This window comes from Triturus cristatus, chromosome 2_2 (assembly GCF_964204655.1).
Source record: "Triturus cristatus chromosome 2_2, aTriCri1.1, whole genome shotgun sequence".
Classification (NCBI taxonomy): domain Eukaryota; kingdom Metazoa; phylum Chordata; class Amphibia; order Caudata; family Salamandridae; genus Triturus; species Triturus cristatus.
This window is the reverse complement of record NC_140582.1, coordinates 969,212,888-969,237,001: the sequence shown is the minus strand read 5'-3', so window position 1 is coordinate 969,237,001 and position 24,114 is coordinate 969,212,888. Positions and strand designations below refer to the sequence as shown.

Here is a 24,114-nt window from a genome sequence, read left to right as displayed (position 1 = left end):
GGGAAGTCAGAAACACTGGAGCTGGATTCTCTGCGAGGAGGATGACAGCGTCTGCTCAGTGCGTCAGGCTGGAACTCGATTTCCTTCCGAACTTGCCGTGGCGAACCGCAAGTAGGCAGTCTAGCTGGACCGTACCGGAACCGTAGTTTGCCAGGGCAAGTGCAGGTATATTTATACCTTGAAGGTGTTTAGGAATGTCTGTAGTGACGTAAAAGTCAGGCATTGGAACGTCTTGAATGAACCCCTAAGGAATAGATGTTCATGCATACTAAATGAGTTCTTGGAGAAATCAATATCCAAGCAAGGGAAATTCCTAAAGGCTTAAGAGTATGGTTTTCCAAGAACTCGTTGGGACGTGGATTGACGGATGTAGGACACCATTCCTGTATTTGGTTAGCATGGACAATGCCTAAATAAGGGCTGGATTTTTTATGCCTAAATAAGGGCAATATGAATTGTACCTATATAAGGGCATGAATCAGGAAACCTATATACGGAATCTAAATCTACACCCAACACCCACTCCAGTTTCATATGAACAACATTACTAAATCCCAAACATACTAAACATATCTAAAAGAGAGTATTGCATGATTATGTTTGCAGACAATGCAGTTATTTTTAGCACGCACCGAACTGTCTACACACCGCATACTGGAAGGCTTTGAACGTTTTTGTTAAATCCAGAAAACTAACAATAAATGTCCAGAAAACTTTAATAAATTTATAATAATAAACTCAAAGGCCAAATCAAAACTAAAGTCCACTTTTGGGATCTATCTCAACCAAGTAGAACAGGTGACAATCTTTGACAATCTGAGCATACACATTGATGACAAGTTGCTCTGGGGCAGTCAAGTAATTTGGTCCAAAATGGTCCTATCCCAACAATCCAGAGTATTAAGAAGATTTGCAAGCTGGTGCAATAATCGTTTGATAAAACCAGCCTTAACAGCTTACAAAACCTAAGCAATAGCAGCAAGCACCTATGGGGACACAATTTGCGGGCCAAAATTTGGGGCCATGCCAATGCAACAGCCATACAAATAGTGGAAAACACTATGCCAAGGGACTCCATTGATAGCACTTAGAGCTGAACTGAGAACAAGGTCTGATGCAGACTATATTGCTTTTCGCACTGTAATTCATCTTTGGTCAACACCGGATCTTTTGGCATGAAGGATATCTTAAGTCTGACAAATAGTAAGAAACTGCAGTTGTATAGACATGTAGAGCACATATTACAAGCAATCGGCTGCTCAGACTTGTGGTCTCACACTGATAACATAACCAAATCTATTCTGCCATCGGTGAAAAGAAAATATTGGAACTTTATGCTGCAAAAATCTGCTGATTCAAATCGTGCCTTGTTCAATAAATATCTGGCTTTAAAGGCTGACCCTGGATGGGAACCTTATATTGATATGATTTCTCCAGCCATAAAAAGGGCTCTTATTCTTAGCTTTAGGCTAGGCACTTTGCAGATCCATGCATATACCAAATCTTGGGCCAAGGGCTATGGGGGGAGTGACGGATTGTGTGACTGTTCCTTTGGTGGCCAAGAAACACTGATGCACTTTCTGTTACCCTGTAATAACTCCTTGTCTCTTTGTAGAACTTATCTTCGTCCCTTGTTCTTAAACTACAGTACGAGGGGATGTAAGGATGCTCTCTTATTGTGATATAGAACAGACCACCCAGAGATATACTAGGCCGTAGCTTCATATATATAAATCACCTGGAACAGAAGACATCCGGCCATAAGACAGGCAACAGAGAGCCTCACTTCTTAAAAATTCTGAGCAGGGTGTATTGACATTTTTTGGAACACGAGTGGGACACTGGATCATCTATAACGCATATTTTTTCTTTTTAATTAATTGCTGCTATTGAGCCGAATTGCTTTGGCATATTGTCGGATGGAAATGCTTCTTGGTAACCGTATGTATTACTTTATTTAATGCACAGCTACCTAAGTCTCATCAATTACCTGCATCCGGCACGGTTGCATTTTTGTATTATCGAGGGTAATGTCTTTTTTAGTATGCTAAACGGCTTTTATATTCATTCATGAAGTATTTATCATTAGCCTATTTTAAGTAAGCAATATTTGCACTGCATGTAGCACTTTCATCTTGCCTGTTACAAGGTCTCATAAACCCCTTTTAAATAATTCCATCTTTGCATGGGCTCCATATTTCAGCTCTCCTGTGTCTGGGAGCATGCTCGGGGGAATGAACCAGTGTGACCGAACACGTTTAAAAAAATATTTGAACTTATATTGTATGTTTTCATTGTATATTTTTGTAAAGCTGAACCAATAAATAACATTTGACCAACATTTTCTCAACATTGCAAAGAAGTGTAAACTCCACCCGCCCCTACACTACTCTAAAAATGCAGAATGCACATCAGTCCTACAAAGACGCACGGTTTTGAACCAAAAACCGTATCCCTTGCTATAGGATCGGGTTAAGTGTGTGAAAGAAACCGAAATATCCGAGGGATGCCGTCTGCCTCCTATGGTTGAGCAAGCTCTCTTTTTTTCGTTCGTTCTTATTTCCTGTGTATTATTATAATGCTATCTAATTTTACAGATGGGTTTTCTATGCCTAAAATTCCAATAGATTTGGAGATTAAGCACTTGTTTCAGATATTTATGTGGCCTCATATTCGGAGCTTCGAATCCTATGATTTCCTGGCAAAACCATGGGTAGCAAATACTATATGAAAGTAAATTATTTAATGTAAGCATTAGAACATCTCTGTGGCAGTGCATAATACTAAGTCAGCAGTCTCTGTTAGAATTTGGGCCATTAATCTGGTTTGATTGACCTTTTATTCAAATACCCTCATTTGTGAGGGAATTTGATTGGCCGATACTCAGTGATTTGTAATTGAAGCTTGAGTTTGGTTTCAGTAACTGTTTTACTAGTTAACTCTTAACTTTTGAGTGCAATGGAATGAAAAGTATTTTGTGTAACTTTCCAATCGGATACCTATTCAGGAACATTGTTGTGTGTTTTAATGGTGTGGAGATTAAAGTATAAACAATTGAACACGCAAGATAGCAGGATGATTCAGTGAGTTAAGTGCTTGCTGCATATCTTTGTAATGACCTGCATGTCATTACATTGAATCCCTACAGGACCAACTAAGCCTTTCACCTTCGAAGTTAAAATCAATTGGGGAAACGTGCACTGCTGGTGTCTTTACTCTACCTGCCTCAGGAAGACCTTTTCACCATACTAATGTAGTCTTCAACGTAGAGCTAGGGATCAAAGTAATAGATTATATTTCTGCACTTGTTCAGATGATCAGGTTAGAATCAGATTAGCTACTTCTGACTAGATCGAGTGGCCCATCTTTACGGCAACTATCTCATGTTTCAAAAAGTACTGGACATCATAAAGGAGTTCTTCAAACTGATGGGAGTGTTAGACAGATGTCTAGCACGCATTCTTCACCGCAGAGCAGGCAGCGTAGAAAAGATGAGATGCAATCTTGCCAGATTGGTCTGAATGACAGAAACCATGTGGTGTTTAATTCTCGTAGACGAGGTAAACCCAAAATGTGGACGATGCGCTCACAACACTTCATCTCCAATAGAGCTCTCTCTATGGTGCCTGGAGTGACGCTGGTGATTTGGCTTGCCATATCGTAGCAGTAGGAGCAAAAATAGGATCCCTGCAACGAGTGCTAAAAGGAGCTGCAGTCCACCAAACACAGAGTGCACAAAGTTTGGAAAGGTGCTTGAAAAGGTGCTAACAGTCCTGCACACACGGTCTTAAATACATGTATAATACCGCTCGTATCAGACATGTTTAAGATACGACCTAACATTTCTGAGAAATTTACAGGGCAGTTTGTATACAAATGGGTATGTATCTCCGCAGAAGTCCTTGCGACTTGGAGATCATAGGTTTCTTTGGCCGAGGTCAGTGGCACTGTTTTTTGTAAAAGAACGGCTTTCATTCTGCTTAGAGTATCAATTCGTATAGAAGAGATGTGCAGTGAAGGCCACAAAGGCGACTCCCTGACTGTGTCTATTTGTAGAAACAAGACTTGCATACAGCAACTGACGCTGGATGTAACCGTAACTAGAGATGGAATACCTGGCAACATGTCACAGCAGCTGTCATCATTCAACATAATGTAACCCCCATTCGAAAAAAGTACTGGACATCATACAGGAGTTCTTCAAACGGACTGGCTCCCTTCTGGGATTTTCAAAGGACCTATTATCCACCATCTATCAAAAGAAACCCCCTAGACACGAATTCCTGTGCAAAAGAACATGCAGGCGCTCCCACCACTGGTGGCATCAACCACGTTACCCAGTAGGAGGACACCAGACAGTACTGTCTTTCTAGAGATAGCTTTACAATGTCTCCCACACAAGTTCCGCGAAGCGACTGTTAATGGGTAGTATGGTTTCTCCTTAAATAAAAAACGGTGTGATTGCTCTTGCAGTTACAAGAATATATTCTTCAGTAAATGTCATCACTCAAACATTTAGTTAGTAGGGACCTACATTTATTTTCTCACTAGTCTGGTAACGGAACTTGGCTTCATTCACACACGCCGAACACACTCTACCGCAAAGGTAAATATATGTACCTTCACATACCCCCTTTTTCGAAAAATGTAAGGCAATAGCAAGCTTGGGCCACTTGCTCTGGGCTGCCTTCTCATTGAATCAGTCAAAACTCTGTGCTGAAGTTAAGCAGGTGTTGGTCAATTCATGCCAATCCTTGTGCCCGCAATGAAAATACATCAACAAACTCCCCCTGGGTCGCAATTTCAAGCTACACGTGATGTTGATTCTACAGTTTAACAAAAGGGCAACTGATCCAAATGCCAAAATCCATCAAAAAGGCAAATGGCACCATATAACCATCCTTAAAATTCCACTGCCTTGATAAACAGCAGGGCTGATCCAAAGCCGAGCGTTTCCCGCTCGCGATCCTGTTTATAGATGTAGTTTTCATTTATTGAGGTCAAAAGCTCTCACAGAAGACATTTAAAGCAAGACCTTTAGCATGACCCAAAACAGGAACTGTGAATGGCGTGCAAAGTTATTTGGGAACTACATTTTGTCAATGGGTTTATTAATGATTTCTGTCGTTCTTAATCAGTCCACAACTAGCGGCTTTCTCTAGTTCATTTTTGGTAAGCAGCTCAGCCTACCATTTAAGTTGTGAATGGTAGGGAATTAAATAACTAGTGGATTCACATTGATCATCATATAGTTTAAAACCAAGCATTGGATGTTCCGCTTTTTCAGCATTTTTCTTCGACTGGCCATCCAGTGTGACCACATTACAATGAAAAGAGCGAGTGCTAGTGAGTCCTACACCATATTTAAAGCCAAAGTTCAAAAAAGAGTGAGCTCATGTTATCTTTATGCATGCTGCATCCAGCATACACTCTTAAAACAGCTGACACAAGATCATGTGTTTGATAGTGGCAGCTCAGCTTAACTTGAAACAGCCCTGGAAATGTGCATGGGCCCCGGATCAATAGAACTACCCATCCTACCTGTTCAGTGTGGGATGGGTTTGGGATTATGGCCCCAGTTGAGTCCAGACAAAGGGACTTGTTCACCGAACCAGAGTAGTTGCTGTACATAATGCTGAAAACTACCACTGTTTGCCATGCTGTTTTCTTTCAGTGTGTATGGAAGTATGGACATATCTCACACTTTCGCGAGGTTTTGTAATGCATATATTTGACCTTCTCATTTCAATAGTCTTTTAACATTTTTTGTTTGCAGTCTTTCAATATTAAGCACTATTTGATTATGTGGAAGGTGTTTCCATCTAAAGAGCCAGTTTTATGTTGGGGAATCTCAGGCGCTGCCTCTGGACTTTGTTGCCTTGTTGCATCTGGCTGCCAGGGCCCTTCCTCTGTCCCCGCTGGATAGTGCTAATTGGTGGCGCTCCAGCAGCTCCGCGCTACATTCTGCATAGTAGGCTGTGTTTTGACATGCAGATTTCTGAAGTTGAGGAACGGCTCGTTCTGCCGCAAGTTAAATGTCAGGAGGACGGTAAACCATATTGCTTTCCATAGGATGGAAGAGTATGTTTCTCCAAACTTGAATTGAATTTACCAACCCAGCCAAATATATTCTTGCTGAACTACACCTCACCTGTGTTTTTATTTTAACAATTGCCACTCCACAGTGTATAGACCATGCATCTCACTCCATGATCTTTCTTGGGTATCCTCACGCATCTCTTCTTATAGCAGATTGTAAAGTGGTTGCCTGTAGCTGTTTTTCTTTTTTCTCATCATTGGATTCTCTTTTGCAGGAGATTGCAGACGAGGACGATGCTCAGGTGGAAAATCTGAAGAGGGTTTTGAAGGCACAAAGACAAAAGAGGAAGAAACCAGTAGGTGAAATCTATTCTTGTGCTGTGATTCGGCTTCCACGTTGTATTTGAAGCACTTTTATTTTATGTCACATAGAGTGTCAGAGTTAGTTCCAAAATTGCTCGATCCTTGCTGGAATTTTAGGATATTCAAATGGAATAACTGTGCACATGCTAAATGCAATTGGGATTCATTTACATGGGTTGTGGGTAGACTGAAAATATAGCAGAAAGCACTCCCCTCTGTTCCAATGTGGAAAGGGACGCTTGCATCACAAGGAGATACAACTACATGTCTATTCTGTGGCAGTGTAACCCTATAAAACACTCGAAGATTAGGAGGTTCCTTCTTATTGGATAGGACACATGTTGAGAATTAATTGTTCTCTCAGTGCATGTATGGAAAGCATGATGTTTGCTGGTAAATAAAGCTTTTTCGATCTGTGGGATAAATTAAGAAAGTATGGTGACTGGTTAAGATTCATATCTATTTTGTAAACGACATATTGCGACCAAACCACAGGGAAACCTTAATTGAGAAATCTCTGGGTTTTTTTCACAAACTTTATTAGCATTTCTCAAATACATTCCACATTAGGTAATGGTATAGATGTTATTGACAATTCGGAAAGCCAGCTCTGGACAGCTTAATATTCCATATGAGTCACATCTCGCATGAAAGTAGACTGCAACACTGGCGATTCCAATTACGTACCACTTTTCCTGAAAAAACTCATGTATTACTGCACGTTACCTTACAGGGTAGTTGTATCTTACATTTAAACTGAAACACAGTTGTAACTATCTCCCATGCCCACCCCCAATCCCTCCCTATTCCACTTGCGGCCCCCCATAATTCAGCTAAGTGTGAGGACTAGCACTGCATTTGGAGAAATCTGTACTTAAAAAGACATGGCAGGCTTCTACTATAATAACTGGGACCAGCTGTGCAGCCCGCTGCTATTGAATGTGTGACTGCAGGAGGCAGTCAGTGTGCATGGTACCTGCTGAAAGCAAAGTCTCAGAGAACTAGACGCACATCAGGGTTATCTCTTCCACAAAGTGGGTCAAAACAAAGAACATTGGTTCAAAGTGCTTTGAAAAACTGATCTAGGTTTGGAATTATATATAGTACATTTGCTTTCTAGTGTGACAAGGTTAACTGAATATTCATTTATCTGTATTTTATTGTGCCTCCTCCTACCTCAAAGCGCTATTTAAATGCTTAGCTCAATCAATAGGTGTTGACAATTTCTTGCAGCACTGGACAGCCAATCAGAACTAACATTCAGTACCTAAAATGTTTAACTATCAGGCAAAGGCTTGCGTCAAGTCCCTTTGCCAGGCAGCGGTGTAGCGAGGATTGCTAGCGCCTAGGGTATGGCAAGTATTGCGTGGAGCATTTTGCGCCCCCAATTTTTTGGCCCCCACACGCTACACCACTGCCCGGTGCACATTTTGCAGTGGTTTATTTGAATAGGTCTGTGGCAACTGTTGCACTAAACTGCACTGTCCAGATTAGTTTGCAAGCCAGGTAGATCTGCACGTGCAGTAACACAGTCTGAACCTCAAGAATAGAGAAGGGTGCCAGGTCGGTGACTGGTCCTGCCAGGGGAGAGGACAGAGCACAGGAGCAGGGGAGTGTCTGTAGATGTGTAATATCAGTTATAACTTTGATTTGTGGAAACAGATCATGTTGAGGATTAGTTTGTACTGTGAATAATGCTGAAGGCAACAACAATATTTAAAAAATATAGGAAGAAATGTAAAGGGGTAGAAATGATTTTAGAGTCCCTTGTCTTCATCTACATAAATAGAAAACTTCAGCTTGCCAATGGATGGAACTCATATCACATAAAGCATTTTAATTGAAGTTTCTATTTCAATGGAAAAATATCAGTTCAAATGCGTGAAGGGAACGATGTGTGCTTATTTAAGAAAGCAGTCCAGCAAAACACTTTGGCGCGGATCATACAGTCTCCAACTAATCAGGCCTGGCTCCCTACCTCCTCTGCAGCCCTGCTGACATCTTGCACGCTGAAGGAAAACACTACTGAGTTACACAAGGAGGAGAGGCAATCCAAGGCTGGAAAAAACTATTTCAGTCAAAACATGGGAGCGGTTGTCTAATTCCTAAAATACTATTATTCTTTTGCTCAAAGTTCCAACATATTTTTGGTTTTAATGATGTGGAATTCTTCTTCAAGTTATGGAGATTTCTTCTGAGTTTCTCCATACGCAAAATCACTAAGATGACCGAAAGATTGCACACAACACTCTACCAGGAAAACACTTCTACTTACACATCGCCTCTCCTGGGTGGTCCTTTCCTTGGCCACCAGTGCTTCCCACTAAGCACCATAAACCAGGAGCTCAAAGACTGACAGTTCTAACAAGTGAACATACTCTAAAGATAGGGAAAACTGCAGCTGCTCCCTCGTGCACTGGCTAAACTTGATCCTGCTGGCATTTTGAAACAGGAGACTAACCACATGCACCTTATAAAGAATCTTCTGTACGATTTTCTTCAAAGAACATGTTTTCTTTATTGTAAATATAACCCTGACACAATCTCTGGGAACAGCAACTTGGCGTGTATTTGTAAACATAACATGTATTTGTAAAGCACAAGTATCAATTAAGGGTATCAAAACACTCCAGAACAGATGTTTATTGTTACCCAACTCAATGGTACTCTTTTTATCGACCTCAGAAGGATGGAAGGTTGAGTGGACCAGCTGGGATTTGAACCTGCGACGATGATGTTGAACACAGGCACCGACAGTAGATGCATTAGTCCATTAAGCCACCTGACCCAGCTACAACATTGTGCTTCCTAGACAGCTTCACCAGATCTCTCCACCAACATTCCAGAATCCTTATCAGATTCCCTCTTACCAAGGTGTTGACATCATGTTATGGTGCCCTGAGAGGACACCACTAGTAGGTGACATCTCAACAGACTTGCCAGTCCCTCACCTTCCCTTTTCTTACATATCAGCCACCCCTAAGGTAGGCCTTAGGTACCCCTGTGGGCTGGCTGCAGTGTATGTGAAAGGTAGGACATGCCTTGGTGTGTGTGGCATGTCCTGATAGTGATTTACGGCCAATTTCGTTTTTCCCTATTGCAAGGCTACCTGTTCCCCATATGACAGAATGGGGAGTTTGTTTATTACAACTTATAAACATAACTGGCCCGGGGAATTAGGTAGGAAAATAAAGTTTAGTATGCCTGAACTCAGAATCTAAAGATGCATCTGTTAGTGAAGGTGATTTTTACATTCTGTGTTTGAAAATACCACTTTTAGAAAGTAGGTATTTTCTTGCTCAGTCATCCTGTGTGCCTCTGCTGGAATGTGGATTGCCCGTCTGGATTTTGGATGACCGAAGGCTGGGGAGCAGGGTGGCTCCAGATAGTCTAGGTGGGTCAGGAAATGGCTGAATAGACCTAGGCTGCAATTGGGGAAGGGGGAGGAGATTTCCTTGCACGTCAAAGGGCCTGGTTTGCCACTGACCATGCCATCTCCACCTCCTGCCAGGAAGTCACACCAGAGAAGGCAGAACTGGTTCTGGCTGGGCACAGACACTCTCTGCCTAAGAGATCAAAGGATTTAGGGATATACATATTGGGGGCCAGACCCCTGAACTTTAGAACTCTTTTGGATCAAGAAGACTGCCAAGAAGAAGAGCTGGAGAAGCTGTGAGGAGGGACTACCACTTTGCTGTGTGCTTTGCTGTGTTGGCATGCAGTGGCTGCTTCTGTCTTGGGCAGTGAAAGGACTGGACTGAACTTTCTGCAATCTACTTTTGTGAGTTTCTCCAAGGGCTTGAGGTAGAGCTTGCCCCCTGTTCAAGAAGTCTCAGGAACAGCAAAGACTTCAAGCTCTTCTGACCTCAGCACTGGGGACTGTGTGTTTTGTGCTGCAACAGAGGAAAAAGCAACCCGATGCCGCTGCTAACTCCGTGTCCTGAAGGCAACGCCGCACCGCGACCCTGGTCTCACCGACGACGCCTGCTGACGCGGCCACCAACGCGCTGCTCGCACCGTGACCTGTGGGCACCGCACTCTGCACAGCCTCACTTCACGACGATGCCTTGGTATCCCCGACGATGACGCTCCACGCCGAAATCTACACCGCTGCTTGCACCGTGGTTCAAGGGCACTGCTCGTAAAGTTATACAATGCACCGCCCTCATCCTGCACCGCAGCCTTGGCCTACCGACGCTGGCACCATAGACTCCAGTTCTTAAGCCAACGAAAGCGCTTTAGCCACGCCGCCTCCGCTGCTTGCACCGTGACCTGCCAGCACCACGATGAGCACCGTCTTCATCTCGCACCGCGACCCTGGTCTCACTGACAAGGCCATCTGACGCCGCCACAAGCCGCTGCTTGCACTGCGACCAGAGTGCACCGCACACCACACCGCAGCACTTTGCACTGCAGCACCCGACGCCTGCCGACGCCAGTGCTCCTGACTTTAACAGAGGGCAGTTCGATCTGCACGCATGTGAATTCGAGGGCCCCGACGACTCCTGCTCCGAGCCCCGGAACTGACTCCTGCGGACGCCGTGCTTTCGGAAGCTCAGCGAGAGGTCGCCAACACCCTGCATTTCTAAAAGGTACTGTTTGCGGGTCTTCCCGACACCGTAGCTGGCCCGCGACACTGCGTTCAGCCAGAACTGTTTGGATTTGTTTGCTCACGACGCCGTGATAACCCCGGACGGAGCTATCGACCTCAAGAACTGCTTTTTCAAGCATGTTTTGATAACCAAAGATTTTTAAGTACTGTATTGTGGATTTTTATCGTTTTTGATCTTGTCTTAAGTATATAAAAATACTGGATATACTGGTGTGGTGTCCTTTTGTAGTGCTTACACTGTATTACTGTTGGTTATGTGCACATGTTTTACATACTGCCTCTAAGATAAGCCTGACTGCTCGTGCCAAGCTACCAAGGGGGTGAGCAGGGGTTATTTTAGGAGTGTAACTCCCTTATCCTGACTAGAGTGGTGGTTTCTGCCCGACTTTGGCACATGCCCTAGCCGACCAAACATCCCATTTCTAACAATAACCCACCTGCCATAGTTTCTTCACTTGTGACCTCACCAGACGGATTGAGCAGCTGGCTATGCAACTGTTTATGCTCTTCACCCTCCGATAACGAATCAAAATGATTCCCCTTTTGACCGGGAACATCATCGGGAGTGGTGGCTTGCTGTTGAGTATTCTCTGGTTAATAATACATCCTCTCCTCCCCCTTACAAAGAGAGACCGAAGAAAGGAGCCAAACCTTGCCATCACTATTACTGAACTACAAAAGGATTTTTCAACAATTCATGTTTTTGAAAACCGACATTGCCTTTTTTTCATCATTTCACTTTTATTATACTCTTAATCTGTCTCCCACTGCAATGCACCCTGGCTTACATTTGTTTAGTGTCATGATATTGCTTGCACATATTCTGCCCCTGTGACAAGTTTTGCTTGACATCCTCTGGTGATCAGTTGACCTTTTTAGCTGTCAACATCCAGCCTATATTGACCTTGGCAATGGGTGTCCTCCCTTTCATTATCTCACACGGATTGCACCCTGTAGACTCACACGGAGTAATTCTGTAAGCTCAAATAGTGTGAAGCAACTGTTTCCTCCTCCCCAACTCTTTAATGGCCAGCTGGATAATTCCTTTAATTACACACTTCTGCTTAAAAAGTCTTTAAAAGTCTCTGAAATAAACTTTGGACTGTTGTCACTTAGAATGAATTTGTGTAACACTGCTTTCAAAAATACTTTGTCGAAAAGCAGAACAATGTTACCAACATCTGCTTTGTGTATGATCTCGATCTCAGGCCACCTGGGGAAACAATCTACAACCACTATTAAGTACTTTTGTTCACTGTCTTTACACACGGGGCCAGTGACCTCAATCCCTATTCTTTCCCAAGGCATATTTGGGCTGCTTAAGGGATGCAAATGTGGTCTAAGGGTGGTATGGGTCTTATCTGAATTCTCACATTGGATGCAATTCCACACTTTCCTTTCAATTTCTAAATCTAGAACTGGCCACCACTACAAAACTTTCACCTCGCCTGAATGTCCTGCATGGCAAATTTCCAAAATGTTTGGTCTTAGGCTTTCAGGAGGCGCTACTCACTTATTCCTCAGAACTAACCCTTCTTCAAGGGACCGTTCATGCTTTAACTCCTAATATGTCAATAAATCCTTCTTTACATGTTTCTTTTCCAGCCACCCTTCGGTTATTCTTTTGCCTACCTCTATAAGAGTTTTGTCCAACATTCATCCAATCCTCCTCCATCATACCAGGGACTTCATCCATAATGTTAGCAACAGAAAATTAATCCTACTCTTTTTCACTCCTCTCTCTTAACGGTAATGGTATACAACTAAATAAAACGCTATAATATTTTTTGTGATAGTCATATATTGCACTTCAGAATTGTAGTCAAGTAAACGTACAGGCATGTGAGCAAGACGTTGCAGTTAATTATGTTAACCTATAGTGGTCAAAACCTTTATGAGCAGTTTATGGTCACTGTGTAGGGTGACTATTTTCCCCAAAATATACTGCCTGTAATATTCCGGGCCCCACTCACAAGCAAGTGCCTCTCGCTGAGTATTTCTTCTCTGTCAGGGTTAATGAATGAGAAGCAAATGCAATGGTTTTTCTCCACCCAAAATATCCATCTGTGATAGGACAGACCCCTCTGCCGCTGACAGCTGTAGTAAGTATGCCTTGTAAAGCAGGATCAAAACTTTGCAAAGGAGGAGCATTACAAATGACTGACTTTATGTAAAGGAACGTTTTCTTAAACTATTCGGACCCCTCAAATTTGTTTTTCAACTTAAGCAGCTGTCTGAACTCATGCATTTTGAAGAGAAATCCCTAACACATTTAGAGTAGAATTCAGCCAACTCCAAAAAATCTCATACTTCATCTTTATTGTTAGGTGCCGGTGCTTCTCTAATTGTCTCTAACAATTCAGTTTTAGGTTTGATTCCTTACCTAGTGACTTCATGTCCAAGACATCTGACGTGTTATTTCGCAAAACTACACTTGCTGAATTCTGCTGTCAATCCTTTTTGTTCAAGAATACTCAGCACTTGCATACGTTTCTGATTGTGTTTTTCTCAGGTTCTACCCATTACCAGAATATCGTCTTGAAAAAAATAATACATTTGTGATATTCTTGAATATTCTATGCATAAATCTTTGGAACTGTATCGCCACAGAAGCTAAACCAAAAGGTACCCTCTTGAACCTAAAGCAATTGTATGGGGGTCACAAAAGTAGTGAGGCTTTTGCTATCTGGATGCAAGGGGGCTGATGGTGTGCAGGAACTAAATCAATCGTAGTAAACCATTTCACACCCTCAGTAAGTAATAGCATTTCATTAATCCTGGGTAAATGAAACTGATCAACCACAATGCTTTTGTTGAGATCCCTAAGATCTATGCACAATCTTGACTTGCTATTATCATGTTTGGCCACCACTAAGGGTCCCACCCATTCTTATGACTTAACTTGTTCTATAATACTAACCACTTGTAATTTCATAAGTTCTTTCTCTACATCATGCTTCACTGAAAAATGAATATTTCTGACCTTATGTATGCATTGTTCTGCTTCAGGCTTCAACTATACCTTGTGTTAGAACCCCTAATGTTTCCCTATTTTACTTGAAAAAAAAAACTTAGAAAATGGCTTCGAAATGTTCTGACCAAATTCATTCTCTGGTTTTAGTAGGAAAACCAGTTCTGAGCTATTGAGTTTCAGTGTTATGCCTTGTTTTCCCTGATCCATCCAGCCCATTGCCGATGGCCCAGTGGTAGAAACATACAATTTGCCATACGTCTTTCTATCCTTAAATTTAAATACCAACTTCCTGTACCCAACTATGTCAATGGGCTCACCCGTGAATATCTTCGGTACAATGTCGGGTTGTTTTAAATTTTCTCCAAGTGCTGAAACAGACTTACCGCACCATGCTTCCTTATTCACAATTGTGCATGGCGAACCAGAATCCGCCACAATAGAAATGCCCACACCACCAATAGATAGTACACACATAGCTTTCTTTTTTCCAATCCGCACACAGAACATCCACATCTGTGTTCAACACACAAATTTTTAACTCTGCATCATCAGAAGAACTAGAGTGAAACTCAATATCTGAATCTACAATATTAACAGAGTTCCCTGCTTTCCCTGCCAAACTTTGTAAAAATGTCCTACAATTCCACACTTAGCACATTTCTGCTTGCATGCAGGACATTTATTATCATTAACCAGATGATTACCACTCTCACATCTATAGCATGTACTACTGGTAGCAGATTGGATAGATTTCTTCTTGCAGTCTGACTGTCCTGGGCTTCTCTTCCCAAAAGGTCCACATGAAGCGATTTTTGGTATTCCCTATTTTGGTAATCACTGAATTATCTTCTTTGTTTTTTCCTTCAGAAAGCTCATCTCTTTTGCATTTACCAGTCCGTTCTACCCTCTTAATGATGTATATCACATCTGGAAGAGAAGACTCCCCCTTTGCCACATGCATTACAATTGGGTCGCGGATGAGTTTATCATTAAGGTTACCAAAACGATAGTTGAGTGCCAAATTCTTTAAGGCTGAAATAAAGTCTTCTATGGACGCCTTTTTCCCTTGCTTCCTTTGAAGGAATTTTTAACTGTTTATTACAGCAGACACCGTCGGCTTAAAGTAATTATTTAAATCTTCTAATGTATTGGCAAATAGGTCTCCTTGGCTTTCAGGTCTCTGTGTTTTTTCCAATGCGATTATCAATCTTTAAACATCCGGGACCCTAGCAATGCAAAAGTATTTTCTTTTCTGCGTTAGGTACCTCACATCCTCAAAAGTAGAAATTTAATTCACAAAATAATCTTGCCATTCTTCCCATTTAAATGTGTATTCTCCGGAAACCGGTAAAAATAGTTGATGAGGAGAAAGTCATTATACGTGGCAAAAGAATAATTTATAGAGAATAAAATTGCATAAGTGTACAAATTTGCTGCTGCCAGTAGACAACACACCAATATTACAGGAACTGTTGTATAAAGTCTCCACATGCAAGAGAGTACTTACCAGTAATAATAAATACCTCAATATAATTGGTGATAAAGTAGAAAGAATTCACCCAAAATGCAAGTACACACGGATGTCACATCCAGAAGAAAATGAACAGCTGCCATTGTAACAGCTGAAGTGGCGTAACAAGTGAAGTGGAGCTCCATGCTCTCTCTGCAATCGTAGACGAATGATCACTATATGAGGAAAGGTTTACCGTAATGGTACCCTGGACTCGCAATGCATTTTCACTGTATTATTAGTATTCAGCCCAAAGTAAGATGGTGACACGTTACTTTGCATGCAATGCACATGACGCAGAAAGCAAAAATAGCGATGTGTTGCACTGAATACATTGCAGAGATACATTGTGGTTCAGTGACGTAAACCACACAAAAAGCCATTAGGGGTATCATTGCAGATCCCCCAGAGCCAACATCGAGGTAAGTTGCCCAAAATACAGTAACATTAAAATATTTACTTGTTGAGTTGGACTATAGCAGGTATATTCACCCTTGAGGTGCACCGTTACTGTAATCCAGTAGAAACAGCAAGTAGGAACTATGCAGGTTCTTTGGTGTAGCAGGGTCGGTCAAGACAGCTCATTGCTAATTTTGTAAAGAATCTTCTGCACAATGTCTTTTAAGGAACAAGTTTCCTTTATTGTAAATACGACCCTGGCACAATCTCTGACAACAGCAACAACAACAGCCTTCCCTGACTGGCTTCACCAGATCTCTCCATCAACATTCCAGAATCCTCATCCCCCCAGATTCCCTCTTACCAAGGTGTTGACTTCATAGTATTGTGCCCTGAAGGGGACACCTCCAGTAGGTGACATCACAACACCTTAGCCTTAAGAATTGCTCTTGATATTTCAGGATGGCCGGTGAAAAATGGCATCGGGATCAGTAGGCAACTGAAGACTATAATAAAATTCCTGATTCCAATTGAACATTTTCAAAAGTAGAGTCCAAAAGCAAGTTGTGATAGTTTAGCCTTGTTATGTTTTGCTATGGGAGCACACATCAACACACTATAAATTCCAAGGAGGCCAAACCATGTTCTCTTTGTTGTTTAAAGTTATTTATTTGTGTGAATAAGCATCTCTATAAAGCTAGTCAATGAGTGGTGCCATGCACAGTGAAGGATAATTTCAATCAAAACATGGTGGAGAGGAATCTAGAAAAATGGAAGGAGGAACGTTTAACACGTCCAGAGCAGGAAGCCTATATTTGCCAATGGCAGGGCAGAGACCTAACATCGGCATAAGCAGCAGAATTGATGTAAACTGATCACAGAAGGTCAATGAGCTGACTGGCAAATCCAGATTGCAAAGGACATGTCACCCCCTAAAAGGATTTGGTTTAAACCTTGAACGGTCTGTGTCAAGCAGATGTTTTTGCCAGATGCATACGAGGCTTACCTCTAGTGCTTGGTTTTGAAGCACAATTCCAAGGCCTGTGACGACAGAGCCCATAAGAAGAATTCAAAAGTCACCAGAGGACGTAAAGTTCTAGGTAGTAGAGCACTGGAAGCCTCAGTCCTTGTCCCACCCCAGGTCGAAGTCGAGCATGGACTTACTCCTGCTCTCACTCCATACATCATTCCAGAGACAGATCTTCCTTGATACCAAAGTCTATAGTTCAATACACAGTTGTCCATTACGCTTTCTCACCTTAAAAATGAACTTTCTGATTGTGAGATCATCCACACACTGGGTTAGTGAACTTTCCGCCCTTTCGGTCCCATCTTCCTGTACCACCTTTTTACTGGACAGAGTGGTGTTCAGGACTACTGAAGGCGGTGATACCTTTTTAACGCTTGACAAGCCATTACCATTCGAACTTCTGTGCTCCACCTCATCCCTCGACAGAGGAAAAGAGACTGTTGTATGGACCTTAACAGGGCACTCAGTTTTCACATCGATCATACCAAAGAATATGATGGACGAGCAGCTGTTTGTGGAGTTCTCTGGAGTGAAGAAGTACAAGACAGTGCAGAAACGGACCATCTCTCAATCGATAGTTCTCTGCATTAAGATCTTCTACGCTATGGCATAGAAGCTTCTTCCAGAAGCCCAAAGGGTTCACTTCACCAGGGCCCATGTTGCTACTACTGTATTGGCACATGGAGTGCATGGTAGACAAGTTTATGAAAGAAACTGACATCAATGCCCATGACAGGCGCTTATGTGGCTCTGTTACTCCCTTTCAGAGCAGAATTGATTTGCCATGGAGTCACACAGCACCACCTACTGGCGTGCATGAGCACTGCTTTTAAGTTTTCTGGATCCAGTATGTCGCCTGGGTAAATTCACAAGATAAGGAATCTGTGGTCACATAGAGTATCCAACAGAAAGGCTATTTCCGAAGGTAAGTAACTTGTTTGCTCTCCCTGGATTGAATACACTATTAATCGAAAGCAAATGCATTAGCATTTTATTGACAATATCACAAACTTCAAACACTAATATATTGTCTCAAATATGTGAACATAGGTTTTAACACAGTGTTCATAACCTAAATACAGTTTTGCTGGAGAGAAATATCTATTAATATCCATCATCTGACCCACCTGACTTCTCTTGGTCTCGTGGCTGAAAATTCGGAATTCCTAGAGAGTAAAAGAGCCATTTAAAGTTGCTCCTTGGATGGAACTCCTCTAAATCGTGATGTGCTCCACTCATCTTTCTTTTGAGAGTGAACATCCCCAGAATGCTATCAGGGGCTGGGAACGAGAACGACCCATGGCTCAGTTTGGCGATGACATGTCTTGAGTGCCTATACTTACCAGAATGTTGTCATAGCTAGATGAGAGAAACTGTCTACCTGCTTGACCTGGCTGCTATGAGTGGGTATGTTCCTTAGGCACCTCAAATGGCTTTATCGTCTGCCCAGGACCCTGGAAATCGCAGCGGGAGTGGTCTCGAGGATGAGCAGAAGAATTGTGGGGTTTCCTGTAGTGCATATCTTCGTTTTATTTAATTTTTTAATAATAAAATGCTGGAAAGATGTGTTTCTTGTTAGAGTAAAGTTACTTAGTAAGCTTTCCTTATTGTTTAGGAATGTTAACTTTCACAAAAATCAGTTTACGCCCCATGCTGCGTTGCCCAAGTTTTCATATGTTTTAGATGTGGTAATGAAAATATTTCCAAATCTATGACTTGGACACCCGGTCCCACATTCATTCTTCTTTTCCTGTGGTAATTGTTTGAATATGTTTAGAAAGGAGACAAAGGGCTAGTCTCAAAGAAACATCTGAACATCCTGCTTGTTGAAAAAAATGTACATATGTGCATCGTGATTGTTAGGGGGAAAATGATGCAGTGCAGACCAATGACCAAAACATTTCGAAATGACGTATTTTGCCCCTAACACCTCTTTTATCATTGCACGCACTCTCTTGTGCAGTACGTGGAGATCAAAGTAGCAACATTGGCACTACATTGTACATGAGTCCAGTATTAGCCTTGAAACTTGCAATTAGTCCCAACAGGGCTTCTATGTTTGCAAACCTTTCCCTCTGACTGTGCAGTAGTCTGGCCTTAAGTAACGTCTGGAAGATGGGTCTTCGTTGAGTTGAGGCTCTGTGTTGGGCTGCGATGTGAACACTCACTCCTTCCCTTGTGAATCCAGCCAACTGTATAGCTGATGCCTGTGCATTCCCTGAATGGCTATTTTGGAATGCCATGCTTACACCAAGGTACTAATCCCACCTAAAGGGATTCTGCAATAAATGGAATTGTTCTCAGAGGATACAACCGCTTATGCTTCTCTTTGCCCCTTAAAGTTCGTGCACAGTTCTGTTTTCACCTGATTCCTATCCTTACAGAGGCTCACGTACACTGAGATTCTGGAGGCTTTCATGCTTTCTCTAGCAATGCCAGGTGGTATGAAAGTTGGAATCCGTGGTTGCATAATTCAAATGTGTTTACGGGAATATAGTGAGCGGTACACTGTCAGGACCGCCAGCTGCCTGCTCTCAACACTCGCTCTTTTTCTCAGGAAATCTAAACAATGTTACTGTTCTCACCATAAAATCCACTCTGTATATCCCAGATTCTGCTCTTCACTATTCATATCTGTGTTCCAAGATTTGGCCTAGCAAATTCCCCATTTGTCAATGTGTCTCTCTCCAGTGCATTGTACCCAACATATTAAACCAGACTGTATCAACAAATGACTAATGAAACCAGGATGCAGCACCAGCCTTTCAGAAGGACTCCGGTGTCCCATAAACCCGTGGACTGCCAGGTGGGGCCGGGAGCAGGAGCGCGGGGAGTGCCCAGATCGCACCGGACTGAGTCCGGACCCCCTCCCCTGCATAAGTCCTTGTATACAGGGTGGGCAAATGCAAGTCTACTCGCGGAGGGAACAAAGCCTGCCTGGAGTATGTACACTTAACTAAAACCTGGCAGGGTAAGTCAAGAACTTTATCATTTCTTTCCTCTGCCATAGGTGCCTCGAACGATGAAATCTTGAGTGCGGAAGAAGCTCTCACCTCTCAAAGAAGGGCGGACGATCATTGCTCTTCACAGGCCTCCTGTGTCCATAATCTTGTTTCCATCTCTGTGGCTAATGCTGCCGCTGTTAACACCCACCCCGTGAGCGACGCTATGGGAGGCTGACCTAATGCTGCTCATGTGTAGGTCTTGGTGCACCAGGCGCAAGATGGAGGTGCCTTTCCGGAGAGGGCTCTGGGTCTGACCCTGTGCTGGACACTCGCCAGCGTCCACGTAAAAGGAAAGAAAGGGACTGTTCTGCATCGAAAATCTCTCAGTCAGGTAATGTAACCCACAAAAATGGGGCATCTGCAACCTTGGTGTAGTCGCTTATCAGCAAGGCCATCATAGCCTCCGTAGATAACCTTGTGTTTCTGGAAACTATGATTAAGGGTCTATTCCTTTCCTTGCATCAATGATTGGGAAATCTTGAACAGGCCATAGGAGACCTTAAAAGGGACGCCCCTACACCCTTACGTCTTTCTCACAGCTGCTTGGTCCGTGCCTAGACTGACTTGGCCAGCCTCCCTTCGGACGATACTCAGAGATGGGCCCCTTCAGGAAACTAGATGGCTGCCCCAGTAACAAGTATACCACTACCCTTGAAGATTTGAATATGCATTCACTTGAATGCTCCTTAGCTGATGCAAGCAAAAATTCTCCTTGCAAGATTCAAAAGGGTCTGCACATGGAACATACCAAAGAGGGCTCTGTGATGAATAATAATTTAGCCTTCTCCATGAAAAAGATGTTCTATTCCCCTGCCAAACAAGTTCTCCCAACCTTCACAGGTAGGGGATGTTCCACTATTAATGATTTCATCTTCGCATCGACTCCCCTTTATCTGTTGATATCTATTACAGAAATTTCACATAGCGCCTTTAGTGATCACAACCCTCTCTCATTTAGCCTGCAGTGGCAACAACCCTTCTTAATAAGAGCAAGGGAGGATGCAGGATTTTTTTGTCCAACTGATAGGGCAGGAGCCTGAATTTGGCAGTGGTGGAGCCAGATTGTTTTAAACATCCTTATTCCATAACCGTGCTCAGGAATTTACCACTTGTTTAGATTTGTCCTCTACTGACACACAGATCCTAGCAGCCTTTGAAAACATTTACCATAAGATAGCAGAGCTCTTACTCCACCCAGCTTCTAATACCACCCCCCTGTTCCGAGATGGTTAAATCCAGAATGTTTAAAGGCCCTGTGGACCCTAACGAGCAACTAAAAGCTAACCATAAAGATAGAGCAGTTGTTCATACAGCCTGTATGAAGTATAAGATTGAGCTGAAAAGGCTCAAAGATGCTTCAAGGATTCAGGCGTGGTATTACCTTATGTTAGCATCTACCCGGAAGAATAATTTGACTTTTTGCCATACTATTAATCATCCATGTTTCGCCAACACCACTGCTTTATGTCACCATATTGCTGCCAACTCACGAGTTTCCCTCTTCGATTAAATATATAATGTTTCCCAGTTGGAATTGGTCTTGCCCGAGATGCTTATTCAGGGGAGGTCCAACCTAGTATTTTTAATTTGGAAGAGGTCACCCTGGGAATCCTAGGTCTTGCAAGGAATAAGGCCCCGGGTCCGGATGGCATCTCCCCAGACCTGTACTTGAGTGAAGTCGCAGTCTGGAGCCCAGTCTTGACCCAGATTCTAAATGCAGCAGTAAGGGAGAGTCCCCCTTCTTTCTTGGTCTTCCTCCTGTATAATTTATGTTTTTAAAAAGGGAGACTAGGACAATCCCCAATGCTATAGACCCATATCCCTCATTGACTCTGTCGTAAAAGTCTTGGGGCGGGTTTGGCTGGCCAGGTTATTGAGTTGGGCAGAAGACAATAACATAATTTCAGACCTGCAATACAGTTTTAGGCATGGGATGTCCACTTCTGATCAGTTTGAACTTGTATCTGGCGACTAAAAAATATACTGTTGCCCGCCTGGCCTTTGTACCTTACGTCGGCTTACGACAGGTTAAATAGGGACAGACTATGGGCAATTCTATTAGGAATGGGAGTGTATTCTGGTATTGTTTACTTCCTGCAGGATCTCCGTGCACAGACATCAGCGTCAGTTAAGATTCTCTAATCTGTTAGCCAACACAGAGAAATTCAGAGTAGGAAGAGGGGTCCGGCAAGGGTGCATATTGGTGCCTTACTTGTTTTCCCTTTATATAAAAGGGCTTGAAAAGGCCCTGTCTGATGCTGAACCTCAAGGGGCTTACAAACCCTTCTGAATTCCTTTGCTACCTTTATGGATAAATTGGATCTTGCTGTTAATTTCACAAAGTCTTTTGTAATCGTGGGGGGACCCTGTTCATCCAAGACACAAACTTTTAGCTTATGCAACAACAAAGTTGCTACGATTAAGGTTTTCCCGTTCTTAAGAGTCCTGTTTGACTCCCATATGGCTTGGAAGTTGCTAGTAGCAGCCAAGAATGAGGAGTTTGCTAGGTCTGTTGCAGCTGTATTCAGATTTGCGTCAAGTCTGGGCAGGAAGCCTCTTGGGACCCTGATTAAGATTTATCAAGCAAAGTGTATATCCAAGGTCTCTTATATAAGTGCTAGATGAGGTAATGTGGCAGCTTGTTGTATCCAGAATACAGAAAATAAATTATGGCCGTGACTATTATGCGCCCCCAAAGCACACCCTCCCTGTACACCCATGAAGATCTGAGTGTTGGATGTGTGAGGGACCTTCTTGCTTTCTATCCTTTGCTGGGTTGGATTAGGTTGTGGACAAAGGAGGAATTTATGATGAACAGAATGATTCTAATGGACTGTCTTTCCCTTGATGGTACCCTTAAAATTCCATGGGTTAAATATATCAGTTATGTCTTTGGTGATGGGGAGCTTTTTAGCAACACTTAGTGCATTTGCAACTCCAACTGGAAGTGGGGAAAGCAACATTTCTTAGTAAGGATTTTTTTGTATAGGGGAAGAGTCTAAATTGGTGAAACCTTCGGTTCGAAGGTTCATGTTGCTAAAAACTTCAGTCCATGGAGCCGTATCTCACCCTAGTAAAAATAATAAAGACCCTTTTTTTGCTCACCAGATTCAGGCTAAATGTTTTACATTTGCTGCTAGCTTTTCCTAAAGGATGTTTTGACTCCAGTTCATTGGGACCCTGCGGCTGCGACAACGTGTCTATGCAGGACAGACTACGCTTGGACAGACGACGCTTTGTGATGTTTTGTAAATTTTTCAAAGACACTAGAAGAGCTTTTATTATCCAATTACCGAAGGGCGAGGGATTCGCCCAAGTACGCCTTGCATTGATATCTCTACAGTTGTTGTCTGAAGAATTTTCAATTTTTTCTTTATCCTATTTTGTAAGAGCTATAATGACCTTTAGAAACCTGTGGGAAGATTAACTGGGTTTTATCCTTTTATTCTCCATTCTCATCTATTCATGATGGCTATCGTGGTATTTTTGTATTAACTGACTTTATCCTTTTACCTTGCACTTTATTCCTTTGGTATTGTGCACCGTGGTATTTTACTTTTATGTGATTTCAACACTGTAATCTTTTATGGTTCAAATAGTAACAGAATAAAGATATTGAATTGAATTGACATTTAAATGCACATACAGCAGTCGCAGCACAAATGTTACCAGTAAGTTAGCTCCAAGCCAATCTTGAGTGCAGAAACCTACTAGACCCCATCAAACCAAACCATCTCTCCCAACCTAGAATGAGAACATCCATAATACATGTGTGCAATGGGAGGAGGACATATTGTTGTAGAGGCCATCGCTGCTGGCTATTGGTGATGGATAGTGCTAGGTGAGCTCCGCAAGGCAAACCAGACAACCTACTCAGAATTTGTTCCATCTACTTGCAGGGAAGCTAAAGGTGTATGCCATCCACCTCTGCCTTTCAATATAATAGAGATCATACAGAAATGGTTTTTAGACACTGATTTTTAATGCATGCTCTGAATTTATTAGAATTCATACATCAGGTATGAATATAAAGTGCTAATCTGGCTGTCTCCTTCCTTTGATCGTGAACATATGTCGCCTTTGCTTTAAAGTACAATGTTTTTTATGCAAACTCCCACACAGATGATAATAACATATATATTTTGTTCTTCGTATGTGTATTGTATTTCGATCGATACATAA

General features: G+C 42.4%; 1 protein-coding gene across 1 annotated transcript in view; it reads left to right on the top strand.

The window, feature by feature from the left end:
* CC2D2A (coiled-coil and C2 domain containing 2A) overlaps positions 1 to 24,114 on the top strand; it is a 415,347-nt gene that overhangs the window by 26,207 nt on the left and 365,026 nt on the right. The window contains exon 2 of the mRNA XM_085642396.1: positions 6,315 to 6,395. Within this exon, the coding sequence (XP_085498522.1) occupies positions 6,315 to 6,395 (81 nt within the window). The remainder of the gene's footprint in view (positions 1 to 6,314; positions 6,396 to 24,114) is intronic.